General features: G+C 36.8%; 2 protein-coding genes across 2 annotated transcripts in view; one reads left to right on the top strand and one right to left on the bottom strand.

Annotated features, from left to right (window-relative positions):
• On the top strand, nucleotides 1-432 carry LOC131680226 (zinc finger protein 595-like). The gene has a single exon (XM_058960945.1). The coding sequence runs from the start codon at nucleotides 1-3 to the stop codon at nucleotides 430-432; it is 432 nt and encodes a 143-aa protein (XP_058816928.1).
• Nucleotides 433-15143: 14711 nt separating this feature from the next.
• Nucleotides 15144-19950, bottom strand: part of LOC131683047 (alpha-1,2-mannosyltransferase ALG9) — a 388351-nt gene continuing 383544 nt past the window's right edge. The window contains exon 3 of the mRNA XM_058964866.1: nucleotides 15144-16159. Within this exon, the coding sequence (XP_058820849.1) occupies nucleotides 15484-16159 (676 nt within the window). The 3' untranslated portion in view covers nucleotides 15144-15483. The remainder of the gene's footprint in view (nucleotides 16160-19950) is intronic.

The raw sequence follows: 19950 nt of genomic DNA, 5'->3' as shown, positions 1-19950 counted from the left end.
ATGTGTCCCCACTGTTCGAAAACATTCACTCAATCGATAACGCTGAAGATACACGTCAGGTTGCACACCCGGGAAAACTCCGTACCAGATAATGGCATAGGACGCGAAGTCGACATGCTGCCCGAGCACAAAGGGCGAGTATGTAGCAAGGTCTACCGATCGTCAAAAAGTTTCCAGCTGCACGAGAAGTGGCATGTCACCGGAAAACTGTTCGATTGTCGCGATTGTGGTAAAAAGTATAACACATATGTGGCCAAATGCAAGGCTTCTAATACCGACGTGAAGAAAAAGATCTACTCGTGTAAAATCTGCAGCCAAACATTCAAGCATCAGCAAAGCGGAGTGTACCACATGAGCAACAAAAACAAACACAAACGGTTCGACAGAGGTTTTGAGAGATCTGGAGACGGACGAAGGAGAGGCCGAAACTAAAATAACTTTCTCGTTCCCAAATTGTTAAAGCTACTAAGCACAACACCGGGCAACTTGAGCAATTTTTCTTAAGTATGTTTTTGGCAAGTGGTGAGGATAGTGTACGCGTTTATTGGGTAGTATTTGGCGCACCAACATTAGTAGCGTAAATATCCAGCGCCAGACGCAGGTTCCATTTGATGGATTTGATGGAATCGCTATCGACAGACTCTTCATCATCTCGACTTCCATGAGCTCATTCAGTACTTTATGATAAAATAACAATAGTCAACACAGGCTACGGTCCGACCAGGATGTAGAATTCAACTAGATACATTCGACAATTATACCACGCAAGACTGGCAGTATACTGAACTGCTGCATGCTTTTCAAGAGCAGCTGATTCTTGGTGAACTATCGACAAAGATTCAAAAGAAATGGCATTTGCTTGCATTTCAGCATGTATCAAACAATTGAATTCAAATAGTTTGTACCTTTCCGAGCTATTTGAGGCATGATTTTCCTGGAAAGACAAATACCAACAATATGAAAATAGCGCCGATTTTTTTTTAACGTGGCGAATGAATTATTTAAAGTCACGTAAATAAAACAATCAATCAATCAGCCGAATTTCAAACCTTAACTTTTTTTCGTTTTGACAACAAATTCTGTCAAAACAAATCAGTTTCGCGTACGGCGTATTTTGCTATCCTGAATGAGCAAAGCACGTTTGTCAAACTTCTCCATCAACAAGTTTGACAAATTTCTCCATTAACAAGTTTGATAAACTTCTCCATCAACAAGTTTGACAAACTTCTCCATCGACAAGTTTGACAAACTGCAGCGTTACGCTGTTTGAAGTTTTGACAAACTGGTCAGTACACTGTTTGACAAATAGACAAATAATTGCTTTGACAAACACGAATGAAAACTTTGGCAAACTGTGTTTCGGCAAATATTTGAAGATCCAGTTCACAGCAGTTCAAATTTATTTCACGAAAGATGTCAATTATTTGATGTTATTACAAACAGTGTACTGGTAGCTTAAGAAACCAATTTTTCTGATTCCTTATTTGTGAGACATAAACTGCACTTTCACCTTCATTCATATATATATATATATATATATATATATATATATATATATATATATATATATATATATATATATATATATATATATATATATATATATATATATATATATATATATATATATATATATATATATATATATATATATATATATATATATATATATATATATATATATATATATATATATATATATATATATATATATACATATATATATATATATATATATATATATATATATATATATATATATATATATATATATATATATATATATATATATATATATATATATATATATATATATATATATATATATATATTGATTTGTTCCGTCAGATCCGTCGTACTTCTGATCATTAATCTTCTACAGTCGCCAAAACAATATCAATTCAAACTTTTCACACGAACTTAACTTTTATCGCGATTAATGAACAATGAAAATCACCGCCGCCACTGCCACATAGAAACTTGTTTCATAGCAGATATCACATCATTTTCTGTTTGCCTATTGTTTATTCTTTTGTAAATTTTATGCATTGGACATTTTCGGTTTTGAATGCATAAAAATCACAGCAGAATAAACGAGACTGAAATGAAAAAGGTAAACTCTGCATTTTACTAATTTGAAGTTCAACTAGACGGTTTGTGGTTACAAGCAGGCCAAATTTTTCTGCGTGTACTAAAATTGCGGACCAAAGACTTTTACTAGAGAGACTTTCGATACCTTGACAGATATATACCGAAAGCAAAACAAACATGTTCCGAGACTAAAACAAAGAGAACACCAACAAAGAACCATGTTGATGTTGACTCTGGCTTTTCGTTTTCTGAGAAAATAGAGAAAGTATTTTCCGGCAATGGTTAACAGAATTACCGTAGAAACTCCGATAGATCCAATTGTTCCAAGCATCCAGCTTCTCGAAGTCAGGTTTACTCGCGTTGTTCCAGCGTGATATTTTGAAGATACTCTCTCGGCAATGCATTTATTAGATTCATCTCGTTCACTCGGATACCCGTTGTTGGAAGATAAGGGCGTCTCTTCATAGTAGCCTCTCCGTTTGTATAAACTTCTCCGTTAATCTGTAATGTGCATCGCTCGAAATTGATCAAATATGATCCGTTTATATTCTGGACATGGTCGCTGCAATTAGACAGAAGTTCGGCTACCGCGTTATTTATGAGTATTGTTCCCTCATTGATCCTTTTGATCGATCCTTGAGTCGGGCCAACTCTTTCAAATGTGCAATTCGAAGTTTTTCCATTTGCAAGTCGGTGGTTACATTCGGGAGCTTGGCTTATCTGTGTGGCTTCACATACAAAAAGATTATTGTTTGGTTTGCATGGTCGATCTGATGAGAAAAATTGGGTTTCGTTGTGTAGAAGGAAGTTGTACATAGTAGAAACTCTCTTGCCGAATTTGATTAGAGGTTCAAAATAGCTGTACTCGTATTGCTGTCTACTAATTTGCGATACCTTTAACATGTATGCAACATGAGTATTATTCGTCATCACTTGGGCGGATGACAAAGACATTAGTTCTTCGAATGATGATATGCTGATGTCTTGTGAATCCAAATAGTCTACAACGGAAATCAGGTCTTTGGTGGTGAATAGTTTGCTATTTGGGATTCCATGTTTGGCGATGGTAATAGCATCTTCGATGATGTCCAGCTGCTCTTGCAAAGCTTCGATGTTGAATACCATGATCAAAAGGTTGATGAAAACAACGTGCTGTTGGTCGCGCTCTCGTTCGTTTTGCAGGATGGTATTTATGATGCCGGTAATGGTACTTAGGCGAATCTCAATGGCATTATTGATACGTATTTGCTTATCGTTCTCCGTGTTTAACGAGTTTAATGCCTTCTCGATCATTCGTAGATCGTCTGCATCCGGGTTTCCTCCAATCCACTTCCAGGCGGTTCCAATCGCATCCCATCGCTTGGAGCGGCTTAATTTTATTGATTTTAATTTTAGAAAAGAGTCGGAAAGTCTTTGCTTCCTTGCTTGAATAAGGTCGTACAATGGACCAAAAACTTCCTGCTTTATATAAATGTCGGTTATGTTATTTATTGTATTTTCGATTTCCTGTAAATCAATCGGGTGTATGATTCTAATATACCCCTTTTTTATTTGAGCCTTTCCGAGAGGTATTATGGCTACCGGGTTTTCATTTATATTATGAATATGAAGTGTCGCAGTGGCACAAACAATTAAACCTAGTCTGTAATTAGAGAGAAGAGAAAAAGTAATAGAACTTTGAACATCATCATTTGGAAAACTTCCTCAAATTCGACTTATGAATTTTCCTGTCTTTACAATCTATAACGTAAGTAGCATGATTTTCTTTGATTCTGATTTTCTTGAATTTGGGGTCCCTTTTAGAGATACTATTGACTTTTTCGAATGCATACGTATTTGGTTTATAATTTGAATATATGGGATCCTTTACATTGTCGTTCTTATTTTTAAAAATTTGAATTACTCTTTCGAGATTATCTTGTTTTTGTTTTGCGAAATCTGGCTGAGAAAGGTTATCAATATTCACACCGGTGTATAAATTTTTTGGTGTGTCTTTTACAAAAGAATGAACTTTTTTTTACGTTTTAATGACATTCAATTAACTAGAGATTACTGGGTAGGGAAAGTTATGAAACTTAGAGCCATAGTACTCAAGTGAGAGCAAGGATGTGAAGTAAACAGATCGAAAAGCTAGAAGTGGCAGGGTCATTAGAACAGGCTTAATATCATGCGGGCTTAATTTTTGCCTTCTGATAATGAGGGTCGAGCTTAGGAAGAATAACTACGAATCACCCGAGTTCACTATCATGTGAGCGACCGAAAATAAAAGTCGCAAGGATAGAACATGCTTCGCAAAACCCGTTTGAAATATATTAGAATATAAAAATCGGAAATAAACTTCAAGCATAAAAATCGGACAGAAATCCTTCAGCATAAGAATCGCTTAAAAAGTTCTCACCCGTAAAACTCGGCAAGGATGAACCTCCAGTATAAAAATCGTTTAAAAATAAATAAATCGCTCGTAGGAGCATCCGTATATCTTGATGTTCAAGATTAAAAGTCGGCTAACAAAAACTACTGTGTAAGAATCGGATGTTTTTCTTTCCGGTTTTTTTACTGGAAGTTTTTTACCCGATTCTTACAAAGGAATGTCCCAGTCCGATTTTTATGCTTGAAGTTCATATCCGGTTTTTATTATCTAATATATTTGAAACGGGTTTTACGAAGCATGTTCTGTCCTTCCGACTTTTACTTTCGGTCGCTCATGTGTCCTGATAAAGGTAGACGTATCTATCTTTACCGTGACAACCGGCAAAAATTAAGCCACGCAAGATCACCACTGAAAACCTGTCGACGATTAGCATCAATCTTTAATGATGATTGCTGCTGTTCATCTCTGTATGCCTTTTGAATGCCGGGATAGATTTTTATTAGACTATTGTCACTATTCTTACAGTCGTGGCGGGTTTGCTACTTTGTGTAAGGCAATGGCTGTGTCTACAGCGGCTACCCACCGCTGCCGATGGATTCCCATCAGTTTCCTTTTCTTTTTTCCTTTTTTATTTCGACTATGTTAGTCACATTTTCTTTTTTACGTTTTAACGACATTCAATTAGCTAGAGATTACTGGGTAGGGAAAGTTAGATACGTCTACCTTTATCAGGACACATGGTAGTGAACTCGGGTGATTCGTTGTTATTCTGCGTAAGCTCGACCCTCATTATCAGAAGGCAAAAATTAAGCCCGCATGATGTTAAGCCTGTTCTAATGACCCTGCCACTTCTAGCTTTCCGATCTGTTTACTTCACATCCTTGCTCTCACTTGAGTACTATGGCTCTAAGTTTCATAACTTTCCCTACCCAGTAATCTCTAGCTAATTGAATGTCGTTAAAACGTAAAAAAGAAAATGTGACTAACATATTCGAAATAAAAAAGGAAAAAAGAAAAGGAAACTGATGGGAATCCATCGGCAGCGGTGGGTAGCCGCTGTAGACACAGCCATTGCCTTACACAAAGTATCAAACCCGCCACGACTGTAAGAATAGTGACAATAGTCTAATAAAAATCTATCCCGGCATTCAAAAGGCATACAGAGATGAACAGCATCAATCATCATTAAAGATTGATGCTAATCGTCGACAGGTTTTCAGTGGTGATCTTACGTGGCTTAATTTTTGCCGGTTGTCACGGTAAAGATAGATACGTCTACCTTTATCAGGACACATGATAGTGAACTCGGGTGATTCGTAGTTATTCTTCCTAAGCTCGACCCTCATTATCAGAAGGCAAAAATTAAGCCCGCATGATATTAAGCCTGTTCTAATAAACCTGCCACTTCTAGCTTTCCGATCTGTTTACTTCACATCCTTGCTCTCACTTGAGTACTATGGCTCTAAGTTTCATAACTTTCCCTACCCAGTAATCTCTAGCTAATTGCATGTCGTTAAAACGTAAAAAAGAAAATGTGACTAACATAGTCGAAATAAAAAAGGAAAAAACAAAAGAATGAACAGTACTGTTATACTTGTGGACAGCTATTTGGACTATGTCGTTTATACTTAAATTCGGGCTAGTATTTCTGCTGCATCTAATGATTTCTCTAATTGTGGAATGAACTCTTTCTATTTGTCCGTTCGTTTCAGAATGATGGACGGGGGGTTTTGAAAATGTTAACTCCTAGCTTTCTTATTTGCTGTTCTATAACTTCGGAATTGTTATACTAGAGGGAATATCCCAATCGTAAAGAAGTTCTAAAAGGGGTCCTTGTATGTGAGCGATGGATCTAGATTTAATAGGTTTAATTTTAACAAATTTTGACAATTTATCTATTGAGGATATGAAATTAGTTGATTGGTTGAACACAAATATATCAATATGGACTATTTCGCTAGGGTAGGTAGGTATAGGTGTTTTTGCTGGAAGAGATTTCTGAGGATGTCGATCATATTTTTCAGTTTTACAAGTTTCACAAGTTTTCATGAAATCTTTGACTTGTCTATTCATACTTGGAAAGTAATAAGTTTAGATTAATTGCGCGACATTCTCTTGCGCATTTCTATGAGCATAATTATGAATTTCATTTATTTTTTTTTTTGTCATTTTCGTCATATATATCCTGAACCATTTTTTGAAAAAATCTTGCTTTGACCATGCGGGGGTTAAAGTTTTCCTTGTAAATTTCCTGGATTAATCCCATTATGGGCTCACTAGTCATTATGCCATTAAGAATATTTGGTTGGAAAAATTCTTTGAGTTTTTCTGTTAGAATTTTTACATTTCTTATAAAAGAAATGTATAGAATTCGCTCAAACTTTCAAGATTTTTTCCGAGGCCCGGAGGGCCGAGTCTTATATACCAATCGACTCAGCTCGACGATTTGGGACAATGTCTGTGTGTGTGTGTGTATGTAACGGACAAATTCTCATTCGTGTTTCTCAGCAATGGCTGAACCGATCTTATCCAAACCAATTTTAAATGAAAGAACTAAAAAACAGTATGAACGCTATTAATTTGTTTTTGATTCTGATGTTTAGTTTCCAAGATATGAATGTTTGAATGTGTAAAAATGGCGTTTTTCGCAGTTTTTTTAAATTATCTGCCGAAATTGACAACATAGATTAACACTTTATATGTTTTTAGACAGCTTTAACGAATACCTTTCAAACAAGATATAGATTGTTGAAATCGGACTGTTATCAAAAGAGATATTTAACATTGAATGCGGACGAAAGATTTTTATCATTTCTCATTGCCAGAAATATGACCAAAAACATGTAATCTATTATTAACGCCAAAACGGCTTATTTTAGGTCAATAGTATCTTCGGAGAATATAATGGAGGCAATACGCCCTTTCTTTTGGTATTGTGCTTTTATTGATTAATCTCCCTATGAGTGAGATATTTTCACAAATTTTCTTGGAAGTGATTATATCGAAATGATGCCTTCAGCAAATTTGTAGCTCTTATTTTTGCGAATAACTTTACTGAAGACATAAAATATCTATTTTGAATACTTTAAAAGTTATGGCTTGTTGTTTGTGGATTACCTTTTGTCGCCCATTTATTGTTCAATATAGTAATAATCCATTGAAATAAGCCAAACATTATTACGATAAAAAGAATTTTGTATTTCATTTTTCTATCTACAACCGCTAGAAATAATCACCGAACACTTCCAAGTTGTCTGGAAGGAACTTGATACCTTATCAGTGCAAAAATGTTCATTTGTACGAACCTTCTGACTGCAATTTTTCTAACTTATAACCAACGGATCGATCGAAACATATCGGAAAATGAAAGTGAAGTAAATAACTCCAAGCAACGGCGTAGCCAAGAGAAGGTTTTGGGGTTTAACAACTTCCCTCCCTACCACACCCAAAAAATATATTGGATTGCAATTGAAAATTTATTGATGCAGACTGATTTAATTCAATATTACAATAACAATTATCTGATCCGTATATTGATAACCTGTTGTTGTAAACATCATGAGGACTTTTGATAAATTGTCGGAATGGGGTCCTGATATGTAACTGATCTATTGGTCTTGATTTAACAGTTGCCTAATAGCATCAATATCAAATTCCTGCCTGAAAACATTCCAATAGAAAATTCCAGAGTTCTGTAATCAATCATAATCCTCAGATTTCTTTTCAAATTGAGCCCGCTTTTGTAGAGATGTACTGTAATGAGGGTCTTTATTTAATAGAAAGCGAAGTTAAAATTGATTTAATGTCTATGAAACATTTGCTAAAAATGTTTTTGCCTTTCTCATTCACTCTAAAATTCGTCAATCTAATCCCGACCGGGAGGGCCGAGTGTCATATGCTAATCGACTCAGTTCGTCGAGATAGGAAAATGTATGTGTGTGTATGTATGTATGTGTGTATGTGTGTATGTGTAAAAAAATATGACCTCTGTTAATCAGAGATGGCTGGATCGATTTGCACAAAGTTAGTCTCAAATGAAAGGTACAACCTTCCCATCGGCTGCAATTGATTTTTTTTATTGATTGGACTTCCGGTTCCGGAGTTAGGAGTTGAAGAGTGCAATCACACAGCAAATTCCCATATAAACTGAAATGAAAATTTTTCAAAATCTAATTTGTATTTTTGATGCCAAATGACTTTATAATGCATGAACTCGAAAAAATAATGTTTGAAAAAAATTAATTTTTTTGGACTTTTTTGCCTTTCTTATATAGAAAGGTTATGCAATCACTCTAAAAATCGTCAATCATACCGGCCCGGAGGGAGTATGCAGTGAGGGGTTGCTGTTTTAAAATTAAAACTAGTTTAAAATTTCTTAACAAGTTGAAAATTTTCGGCAGGACCCGGACCTCCCGGATCTTACTATGTGATACTGAAACATCGCTTGAAACCAGCGGCGGTCAAGCGATGTTTCAGTATCACATAGTATCTCAAGATCGTGGCTGTCGATCGATTGTACGTATGTGCAAATCGTACTGAACATGTAATATTCATTTCCACCATCGTATTGAACATAACCAGCCATGGAATCGTAGTCTGGACAAATGAGAAAAGCCCAATTGCACCACTAAGTGGATCAAAATAGGTTTTTATTTTGGGAATGCGTCGAGTTGAGACGAAAACGTAATATGATTAATAACGAGGATAACACTTTCCGAATGTAGAGAGAAATTTATGAAAAATGACGATTTCCATTCGACTCTAGCAGGTCCTGGTCGATTTTGATGAGAATTTGATTTTTGTTGTATGACCCATTATATGTATAGGTCAAATGTTCCAAAACAATAATTTAAGGTCAAGATAGCATCATTTTGAAACCGCCAATTTCGGAGGTTTAGTATCTTCGATGAGTTTTACAAACGAACAGCGCATCATTTGATAAAGTATTTATGGTGAATTTTCTCAGGTTAATATTCATGACTACAATAAAGTCTCAACAAATTTGCTAAAGACACGAACTCTGTTACTATTGTCTGAAAAATTAATTCTGCATAATTTTAAAACTTCAAAAATTACGGTTTCGGAATTATGCCGTTTGGACAGTAAGATCGATTTTCACCACACTCCCACAAATTGTAAAATTGGTATTGTAAAAAAACGTAAGGGCGATAGGTGGGACCGAAAAATTAACCAACGCCAAAGGGACTATATTCTATATATACTATCATTTTGTCAATTTCAATAGCAAACACAAATTTTAATTTAATAATTTCAAATACTTTATGAAGTTTTGGGTTTCGATCACTGCATCATGCAATCTAGGATGTAAAAAACACAATAGTTCTTAAATAGGAAATAAAACCAAGTCTGGAAATATTCACTGTTGATTTTCTTTGAATGGTATCACTGCTACTATCGCTTTTTTCAAGAAAAAGCGTTGATTTCTTAGTTCTCAGTCGCGTTGTAAATTTGAGTAAAGTATAAACTTCAAATCGATTAAAAAAAATCGATTTTTTGGCTCAGTACAATATACATAACCCCTTTAGGAAAATTCAGTTTTCCCACCACAATGCATTTATTGAGGAATTTAGATGTTTTATTAACAGAGCATTAGCAATAATTCGTTTGTATGTCTATTTTATTGGCCATTTTTTCGCTTTCCCATTGATTTGGTTTGAGATTTCTAGCACTGATGTTGTCCTATGCTGATTTGAGCGATTCTCTGAGTCCTGCCACTATCCCATGTAGTATGTGTTATCAAAAACATCGCGAAGCATCAAGTTCTAAATGTTCTCAAACGATATATATATATATATATATATATATATATATATATATATATATATATATATATATAATATCCGAAGAGTGATAAGAGTTATAAGAAATGTCTCATCACACTGTTAGGTGGATTAAAAGCGTTTTTTTGTAAATTTTGGTTCTGTAAATATGTGCCGTTTGTATTTCCTAAAGTGGATGGATAGTTTGTAACTAGAACGAGGTTCTATTCTGAAAATTAGCTGGTTTTTAAAAACGTTAATTGGGGATTCTGTAGAAGGGATATAGGAACTGTCATCATTATCGGCCGAATGAACTGTTGGTGTGAGTGAATTTAATTGAATTCTTGATAACGCGTCCGCAACGACGTTTGCCTTTCCTTGCTTATAGAACATCTCATAATCGTGCTCCTCAATATAGGCTTTCCATCTTTTTAGTTTTGCGTTAGAATTCTTCGGAGATATAGCGAATGTTAAAGGCATGTGATCAGTATAAATACTGATCTTAACACCATAAATGAAATTCCTGAATGAATTTAGAGCCCAAACAATGGCTAAAAGTTCCTTCTCATTAGCAGCATAATTTTCTTCGGTTTTCGATAGTGATTTGGAAATAAAAGAAATGGGTCTCTCTCCTTGCTCAGTCACTTGAGAAAAAACTGCCCCGAGAGCCTTATCTGAAGAATCGGTTGTAAGGACAAAAGGTTTAGAAAAATCTGGGAAAATTAATACATCATTTGAAGAAAGAATATTTTTGAGGGTCTTGAAAGCTAGTACACCATCTTCATCAAGATTGATTTTGAAGCTTTTCGATTGAAATTTTGAAATTTGACGATGGCCGTCCTCTCCTCTCAGCAGATTCGTTAAAGGTTTTGCAAGTTTTGCATAATCCTTAATAAATCCTCTATAGTAACCAGAGAGGCCTAAGAACATTCGGAGTTCTTTCAAATTAGAAGGTTGTGGGTATTTTTGTATTGCCTCGATTTTTTTAGGGTTTGGTTTAAGACCATTATTGCTTACAATGAAACCTAAAAATTCTACTTCAGTTTTCAAAAATTCGGATTTATCCGGTTGAATTTTGAAATTGGCGTTTTTCAAAGTATTAAGAACCGTTGCAAGATTTTCAAGGTGTTCTTCAAGTGTTGCGCCAAAGATAATAATATCGTCTATGTAGACATAACAAATTTTTCCAATATGTTCGCGGAGAACATCATCCATTACGCGTTGAAAAATTCCTGGAGCATTTTTCAGACCGAATGGCAAACGGACAATTTCGTATTTACCATTGTTTACGGAAAAAGCGGTTTTCTCAATGTCTCGTTCAGACATAGGGACTTGATGAAAACCTGATGCAAGGCCCAGAGTAGAAAAGTATTTACTTTTACCAAGATTTCCAAGCACAGTTGAGGTATCCGGGATTGGATACGTATCGCTGATGGTTTTGTTGTTGATTTTGCGGTAGTCGATTACCATACGATACTTCTTCTCATTTGAAGCATCCATTTTTTCTGCACAACCCAAACTGGAGAATTGTACGGTGACTTAGATGGCCTGATGATTCCATCGTTGAGCAGCTTGTTGATCTGCTTTTCAACTTCCTCCTTGAGCGCTTGCGGATAAGGGTATGTTTTTGAATATACCGGGTTGTTATCCGTTGTCCTAATTTCGGCCTTTATTCTTGTCGTAAATGGAAGCTTTTCGTCTGCTGGCTGGAAAAGATCTTGAAATTTGCTTAACGTGCTTTTAAGTAATTGCTTTTCTTTGGGATTCGAATGATTATCTCTTACCTGGATGTGGTTAACCTGCTGTAGCTTATATTGACGTAAGGGTATCACATGTTTTTTATCCAGGATCAACTTCTCATCAGAAGTGTCTATTGTTGCATTCAACTCTTTCAATGTATCGTGTCCAATGATAGCGTCGAATGTTTTTAACTGACTCATGTGAAACAGTTTGACATCAGTATCGGAGTAAAGTTTGAAGAGTTTAGCCTTTGAGAATTTGCTTATTTTTATATCTCCACCGACGGAAGAAATTGAGAACGTTTTTTCACGTCGTGTGATATCTTGTCATATTTCGGGTGAATAAAATTTTTATTCGAGCCCGTATCGATCAACATTTTTAAAGGTTTTTCGGCATTACCATAAAAGAGAAAATATGGCAATGTAGAATCTATCCTAAAAAATTAAGCTCAGCTTCTTCTGCGTTTGCTTCAGCTTGCTGATAATTATAATGTTCTTGAGCTTCTACAGCTCTCATATATCGTTCAAAAGTTTGCGTATGTTCTGGGTAATATTCTTCGTAATCGAAAGGGACGAAATTTGATCTTTCGCTTTCTGGATCCTCTACAATAGGTTTCTCGTACGTTTCCGCGTAGGCATGGAATAATCGCGGTCTTTTCGATTGTTGCTTTTGTTGAATTGAATTTTGAGGTCTGTTTGAATAATTTACATTTGCTCTACGCATGGAAACATCTGTGTCGAAAGAATCTGGACCTTTGAATGGATTTCTTTGTGATGGTGGTGGTGGTGGTGGTGGTTGATGAAAGGGATGTCTCTGAGAAGGTGGCGGGATGGGATGATTTCTGGGTTGCTGTGAAGAATAAGATGGCTGTGGTGGTAACCGATATTGCTGTTGGGGAAAATTATTTTGCGGTGGATAATAAGGCTGTCTCGGATAAAATTGTTGCGGGTGCTGTCTTTGAACATGGTTTATTCGATCTGGAATAGGACGAAAGTATCGCGGATTGACTGGCTTGGGTGGTGCAGGTGCATTATACTTTGAAATTGGATGCATTACATTTCTTCTCAACTCCATGTTTTTAAAAGTGAGGCGACTTCGGGGTGTGCGAACTGTGGGTCTGTTGCTACACAGCTAGAAATCAAAGATTGAATGTGATTAACCTAGTCAAAAAAATCTTCAAGGTCTCTGCCTTGTTGGTGGCTGCTAGATAATTGGTAGTCAAGCGTGGTCAAATCTCTTTTCTCGCCGTAGTATGTAAATAACGTTCGTTTTATCAAATGCCAGTTTAGATTAACATTTGACGCGACCAAGGCATCATTAGCTTCGCCTTGAATTTTGCGACGAATAGTTCTGCAAATCCCATGAAACTTATTATAATCTACAATTGTGGCACTACTTTTAGGTGTGTACCATTCCACTAAACTTCCAGCATCATTCAACCATGCATATAGGTTGGTGGGATCACCCATAAATGGTGGCAAGCCCTTCACTAAATCAGGGATATCTTCGATTGATTTAGGATCAACCGGTGCACCGTTACTATCTACAGAATAAAGTTGTGGGTCGGAGTAATCAATTTCTACCGTTGGTGCAGGAGCAGCTCCAAGAGCTGCTAGTCTCTCGGTCAGATCCTTAATTGTCTGCTCCATATTATTTATCGATAGGTTTTTAAATTCTGTGATTAACTCCTCAATTTTGCTTACAAAGAAAATCTCTATGACACACAAAAAAACACTATTACACGCTCAAATAACTTAATCTCTCGCTCAAACCTTTTGATTTTAAATTTTGATTTGAATCTTTGTAAAGAAAAACGCAAAAAAACTTAGATTTTGTTGAATAATTTTCGCAATTTATTTTCACTAATTCTTCATTTCACTTTGTGATGTAACTCATTTAGATAATCAATACTTACAGTTTAATGAGCATCGCGTGGGTACGCCGTGCGACTGCGGGATTGGTGTCTCCTGACTCCTTGGCCTCTATCGGAAGGACGTTGAAGATCGGGAACGCTTGCTCGTGAATCCTATTACTTCCCACGGGTGACCAGCTCTGCCGGGTGCAGTGAGATTAGCTGGGGTGGAACCTGACGTGTCTTCCAAACGGTCCCAGTGTGATGACGATGTCCTTTTATGAAACAAGTCCTCCTCGGTTGTTTCTTACTTGGTGGTCCTTCACACGGCTGCTTTCTGCGGTTGCGTTTGGTTTCGGATGTTTTTCGGATGAAGCACTAGCGAATACTCTAACGTTTCACCTTCCTTCACTTTTCAAACTAAAAATGTCACTTGGCTCTAACGCGCTGATCAAATCTAGTGATCTCTATCGAACTTCCCTACTTGCACTATCAGGTCCCTATTCGGGCGCCAGTTAATAATCTTTATTCTGGTTTCTACGAGTTACAGAAAAAGAATGAATCCTTAAGAGCTATCACTTTTACTTATAACCTAACACTTCTTACATTCTATGCTCCGATAAGGTGCAGGTACCGTCGTCATTGATGTGTGTGCTGCGGGGATGTTCTGTCTCGGGATTTCCGATCACGTCTCGGGACCTATGTAAACATCGTGCTGGAAAGGTGGTGCAATGGTGACCGTCGTCGTCGGGGCGGTGTGCTCGATAATTGTACCTCATCCTGTCGAGTCGCAATCTCACCTCGTCTGAACGTTTTATGACTATCATCCGGTGTTGAGGTATGCTGATCCTTACGTTGCTAATTGGTGGACGCCGGTGCCGATGCGATACGATGTTGGTAACTGACATATATGTATACACGATGTTTACGATTCGCCATCTGATTTAGCCTCATTTATCAAAAATTCCACCCGATTTAACATCAATCACGCACTAACACAACTGTACATGGATTAGTCAATACGACCAATTATAAATTTTTCGTTTTCGTAGGTACAAAAATCACAGGCGAACAGATAACACTAACGAAAATTCATAGAACGTTTTAGTAAAGGAGAAATAATATTACCGAAACTGTCGGATACAGAGACAATATGTACGTCGTTTTCGATGATAATTGTTATAGATTCAGCCGATAACATCCTAAAATATTCCAAATACTACGAACATTAGATCCTTCGAAAGTTTTTTAAAGTTGCTTCGTGCGTGGTTCGTGATATTTTTTGATAAACGCATCATTTTCGTTCAAATTTCTCATACATAATTGTTTATTTAAGGCATCAAGACTATACAGATAACAATACTACCAAAAGGTTGTGCAGCAACTTGCATACTTTGGTGTAATTTGTCGTGCAATGTGTGAGTAATATTATTAACCCATTCCCCGCGATGCCATAGGGCATCATCAGACATGATTTGTGTAGCTTTACAGTACTAGATTGCTAAGACATATTCTAACTGGTTCTTGTACAGAGCGTAGATTGAGCTGTATTTTAATATATAAAACATTACCATTCGTCTCACTATCATTACGTAATGTTAAATGCTGCAATAAAACATGAATTTTTCGTTTGTCTCGCGGGGAATGTATTATAGTTTCATAATTCGCTTTAACAAATTGAAGTTACCAAATCGTATAAATCTTGAATTTGCATACGGGATGTAGAATGATCTGAAAAATTTGCTGGACTTATTCGTATCCAAAAATGGAATGCTTTTGATTATTTTCCACGACTGTCCATTTGCTGAATAATTAGGTTCAATTTCATCGGGTATGTATTCATTGTCTAAATCTAGGTCAATCAAATAATCGCATTTAGAAATTTCGAATAGCATATGATGGTGGGCTATATTTAAATTATTAAAATAACTATGTACTATTCGTGAACCTTTTTCCGTTTCATCGTAATATGCTGGTAGTATCCCATCGAAAGAAGATGCTATGAATCTTAATTGATAATTATCTGGCAAGAAAAAGCTACCGGGGAATCTATACCAATCCTTTCCTATACAAATATTTTGCTCTACTAACGTTGAACCTAATTGTTCAGTTAATTCCATAGGCGCATGATAGTATGTATACAAGGCAAATATTCTTGATAAACTGAATAGTAAAAAAAAAACACTCAGCAGACTTGAAATTAGACGACTATACATAAAGCTAAAACTGTGTTTCAGATGTTGCCCGTGACAAAACAATTTCACTATTGTTGAACAACACAATGCACCGCAGAGCGAAAGTAACGGATAGACTGGAAACATGAACCTGGAATAAAAAAAAATAATATATATATATATATATATATATATATATATATATATATATATATATATATATATATATATATATATATATATATATATATATATATATATATATATATATATATATATATATATATATATATATATATATATATATATATATATATATATATATATATATATATATATATATATATATATATATATATATATATATATATATATATATATATATATATATATATGGCCCGGCAAACGTTGTCCTATAATTTACTGGGAAAACAATGCTAGCTAGTAGGCGCTATATCGAAAATCCTATTTGACAGCTGAGAATGAACATGATGCAACTCGTAATGAACATTCATGCAAAATCCGTGTTATTCATTCAATTGAACATCGTGCAGTTATGTCCGTTTCATTAAATATCTAGGTACATGTTTTCAAATGCCGGTAAAGCATATAAACCAACAATAATCATCGCTTACATTGTGCAAGGCTTTACTTTAATGCGTTCGATTCGTTCGTTCGTTGAGTGCACTCATCAGAGACGAATTAAAATCTGCATTGAATGAATGCGCGGTTGGCTCTTTCGACGTTTTCGGTAGCTTCACTGAATATTGAAGACGAGTACGGGTGAATAAGAGAGATTTTCATTTAATACATTTGAACTCTGATAGCAATGCATGATAAACACTACTTTTTTCCTTTTTTTATTTAGACTATGTTAGTCACATTTTCTTTTTTACATTTTAACGACATTCAATTAGCTAGAGATTACTGGGTAGGAAATAAATAATGTATATGATTCACTCAAATTTTGAAAACTTTTTCCTAGACACAGAGGTCCGAGTCTCATATACCAATAGACTCAGTTCGACCAATTGGGACAATGTCTATGTGTGTGTATGTATTTGTGTTTTTTATATAGTAAGGTTAAAAAAGCTTCAAAAGGCCTGTAGTGTATTGGCACTTTGGGGAATCGCGACTCACGTTCTTGCCTAACCACTTAAAACATTCCTTACTCTTTACGCCCTTCTTCCCAAAAAAAGGTATTACTTCGTAGGGGGGTTCGTTGTGCTTTTGTTGCACCTCTTTCTTCTACTCTATCTCGGAGCCTAACTTGGTTCATGAAATGGTTCGAGCTTGTAGCCGACGCCGGACGATCTGTGAAGCGCGTAATTTTAAGTGCCACCCTTTTCGGAGACTACCACCAAGTTTATGTTGCCCGGATGAGACTGCTTGAATGCGAGTCAAATGCATAGGATCGTTCCAGCTAGCCACGCAAACTTAGCCCCAGAATGAGATACAATACCCTAACCAGTTAAATTTCCCTGAACCAAAGCTCTGCTTCAAAACACCACGGTAGAAACTCCCCATACCTAAAAGCTTCTCATCATCGGCAGGGTTAATGTCCGCCGTCAGACTGCGCTAACCGAGTGGAAGAGAATTTCATTTGATTTAAATGTGCCACGCGGCAAGGGAAAACGTACCTAACATAATTGGAGTGATGTGGCAATATTTCAACAAACTAAAAACAGACTATTTCACTACACTAACAAAAAACATTTATTCAGGATCAATTCAGTTTTTTAATCATACGGAATTCATTTCAATAAATAGTTTCATATTGTACAGTAAGCATGCTTTCAGTTTTCAATTTTCTACATCTATGTCTTCTACAGGCCTATTGTGTGCGTTTCTTCTCTCCCTATTTCTTCTGTGTGCTTTTTCTACTCTACACCGCAGCTATATTGAATTCAACCGAGCAAGCTATGGCTTATGCACCCTGGTGGTTTTTCGAAACCATGTGCGTTTGGATGGTGCTTCCTAAAACACAGCAACACGTGCGCCTGGATCTATAGATCACTTTTTGGGCGCGCCCCGAACAAAAGCGGGGTCCGAAAAACTGACCGGATGGTGGTCTTCGATTTATTCACGGGCCGTCTTCTCTGGACGCCACTTCACCAATTTAGGTATAAATGTACGGACTCACCGAATCTGCTGCGGATGAATGACGATGCTTCTGTTGCGTACGGGATAATGCAAAGGATGGCTACCCGTCATTGCTGGTTTCATGGTGTTTCGAGTGACCGATATTGCGCGATTCTCCGTATCGGCGCGTGGTTCCAAGATGGCCACTGGAAGATTGGATACTTCCGATGAAGCGATTTCCTTGCGTCTCCACTTCCTTCCGGCGGAAAAAGCGTGTGCCGGGATGGTTCGTTCCTCCGATTGCGGCGAGCAACGCAAAAGCGGTAGAGTGTGGCGATCGCACGGTTTCCACAGTTTTTTGTACCTATAGGAGTAGAAATAGTAGCCTAGCGTGGCTATTCGAAGGATCGTTGCCCGATTTACAGTTTAAAGTTAGCGTTCAATAATAATTGTGAAAGAATATGTAATATATTATAACATCATCGTTATATGCGTACATTAAAATCATATTAGCAGTTCAATGATATCACCAGATGACATATTTTTGATATAAGTTTGCTTGACTTGCTGATTGGGATATCACAAAAATAACAGAGTGAGTAATAAATATCAACATGAAATATAAATTTGATAGCTTTCTGTTATGTCGTTCTGATCGGGTAGCGTGCTTATTCGAAGGATCGTTAGCTGCGAGTGGGGTCTTTTCGTAGAGCACATGTTTTACCTGATCTTTTCGATTCGCACACAGAATCGTCACGCACTACCTAGCTTTTCTAGCTCGCACTACTTCTCCTATTAGCTATTAGAAAAATAGACATTAATAGCTCCCTAAAATATTTACCACATCACTAGTACCTGTTTTTCAGGTTTTCACACGGAACAAACTCGCGTCACTTCCCGAGGATTCGTCATTTCCCGAGGATTCTTCGGGATTACTCGGGATCCCGGAATATTCAACTGTCTAGCTCATTCTGACGCGAGTAGGTAATCTAGCTTTCCCTTAACTTAACAGAAAGGATTCTTCTTAGAACCAGTATTCGCGCAATCTCACAAGAGCTTGAGAAAAACGAATTTGATCGTTGGCTTTAGAGAATGTTAGACTTATCGACATTGCCTAGATTTTGGCGGATTCATTTGAAGGTTGGGTAGAAATATGTGAAATTTCGTAAGTGTGGATTCTATTCATATGGTTTATGGCTAACTATCCCGTCGTATGTCTATATCGATCATGGGGTTACGTATGAATCGATTATATCCAAATATTTGAATTTGAAAATTGTATTTTTACAACTAAGAATGTACAACTGTTACAACCTTTGAGCTTTGATTTAACTCTCGATTCTTCACTTGCTTCTTATCTCCATCTATTGCGTCGCCGTTTAGCTCTCGTCCCCGTGAGCCGTTTAGGTGCTGATTCTTCGAGCCGTTTAGCTCATGTTTCTGTGAGTCATTCAGCTTCTGGTCATATCACGGTCTACTTGGATAGTCCCCGACGGTGAACTCACCCCACTAGGACCGCTATTTCCCCGACGGAGAGATTTTTCCCGACGACACCAGCTTCCTAAATCCATTTAGCTCCCAGTTTTATCGAGATCAACTCGGATATTATCCTACTCCGACTGAGAGTTCCCCGGCAACGGAATTTCTCTCGGTACCGGTGTTTGTTTCGTGAGCCAATTAGCTCTTCTTTTTGTAACGTTTCTGTCGGGTAGTCCACGGCGGCGAATCAGCCCTACCGTGAATTTCCCGGCGGTATATTGCTCCCGATACCGATGTTCGTTTTCGTGAGCCATTTCGCTCCCCGCTTCGTCCCGATCTACTCGATCTAGTCCCCGGCGGTGGATCTAGTCTACTCACGAG

This window comes from Topomyia yanbarensis, chromosome 2 (genome assembly GCF_030247195.1).
Source record: "Topomyia yanbarensis strain Yona2022 chromosome 2, ASM3024719v1, whole genome shotgun sequence".
NCBI lineage: Eukaryota > Metazoa > Arthropoda > Insecta > Diptera > Culicidae > Topomyia > Topomyia yanbarensis.
Note: the sequence above shows the minus strand (reverse complement) of the source record. Positions and strands in the feature narration are given on the sequence as shown.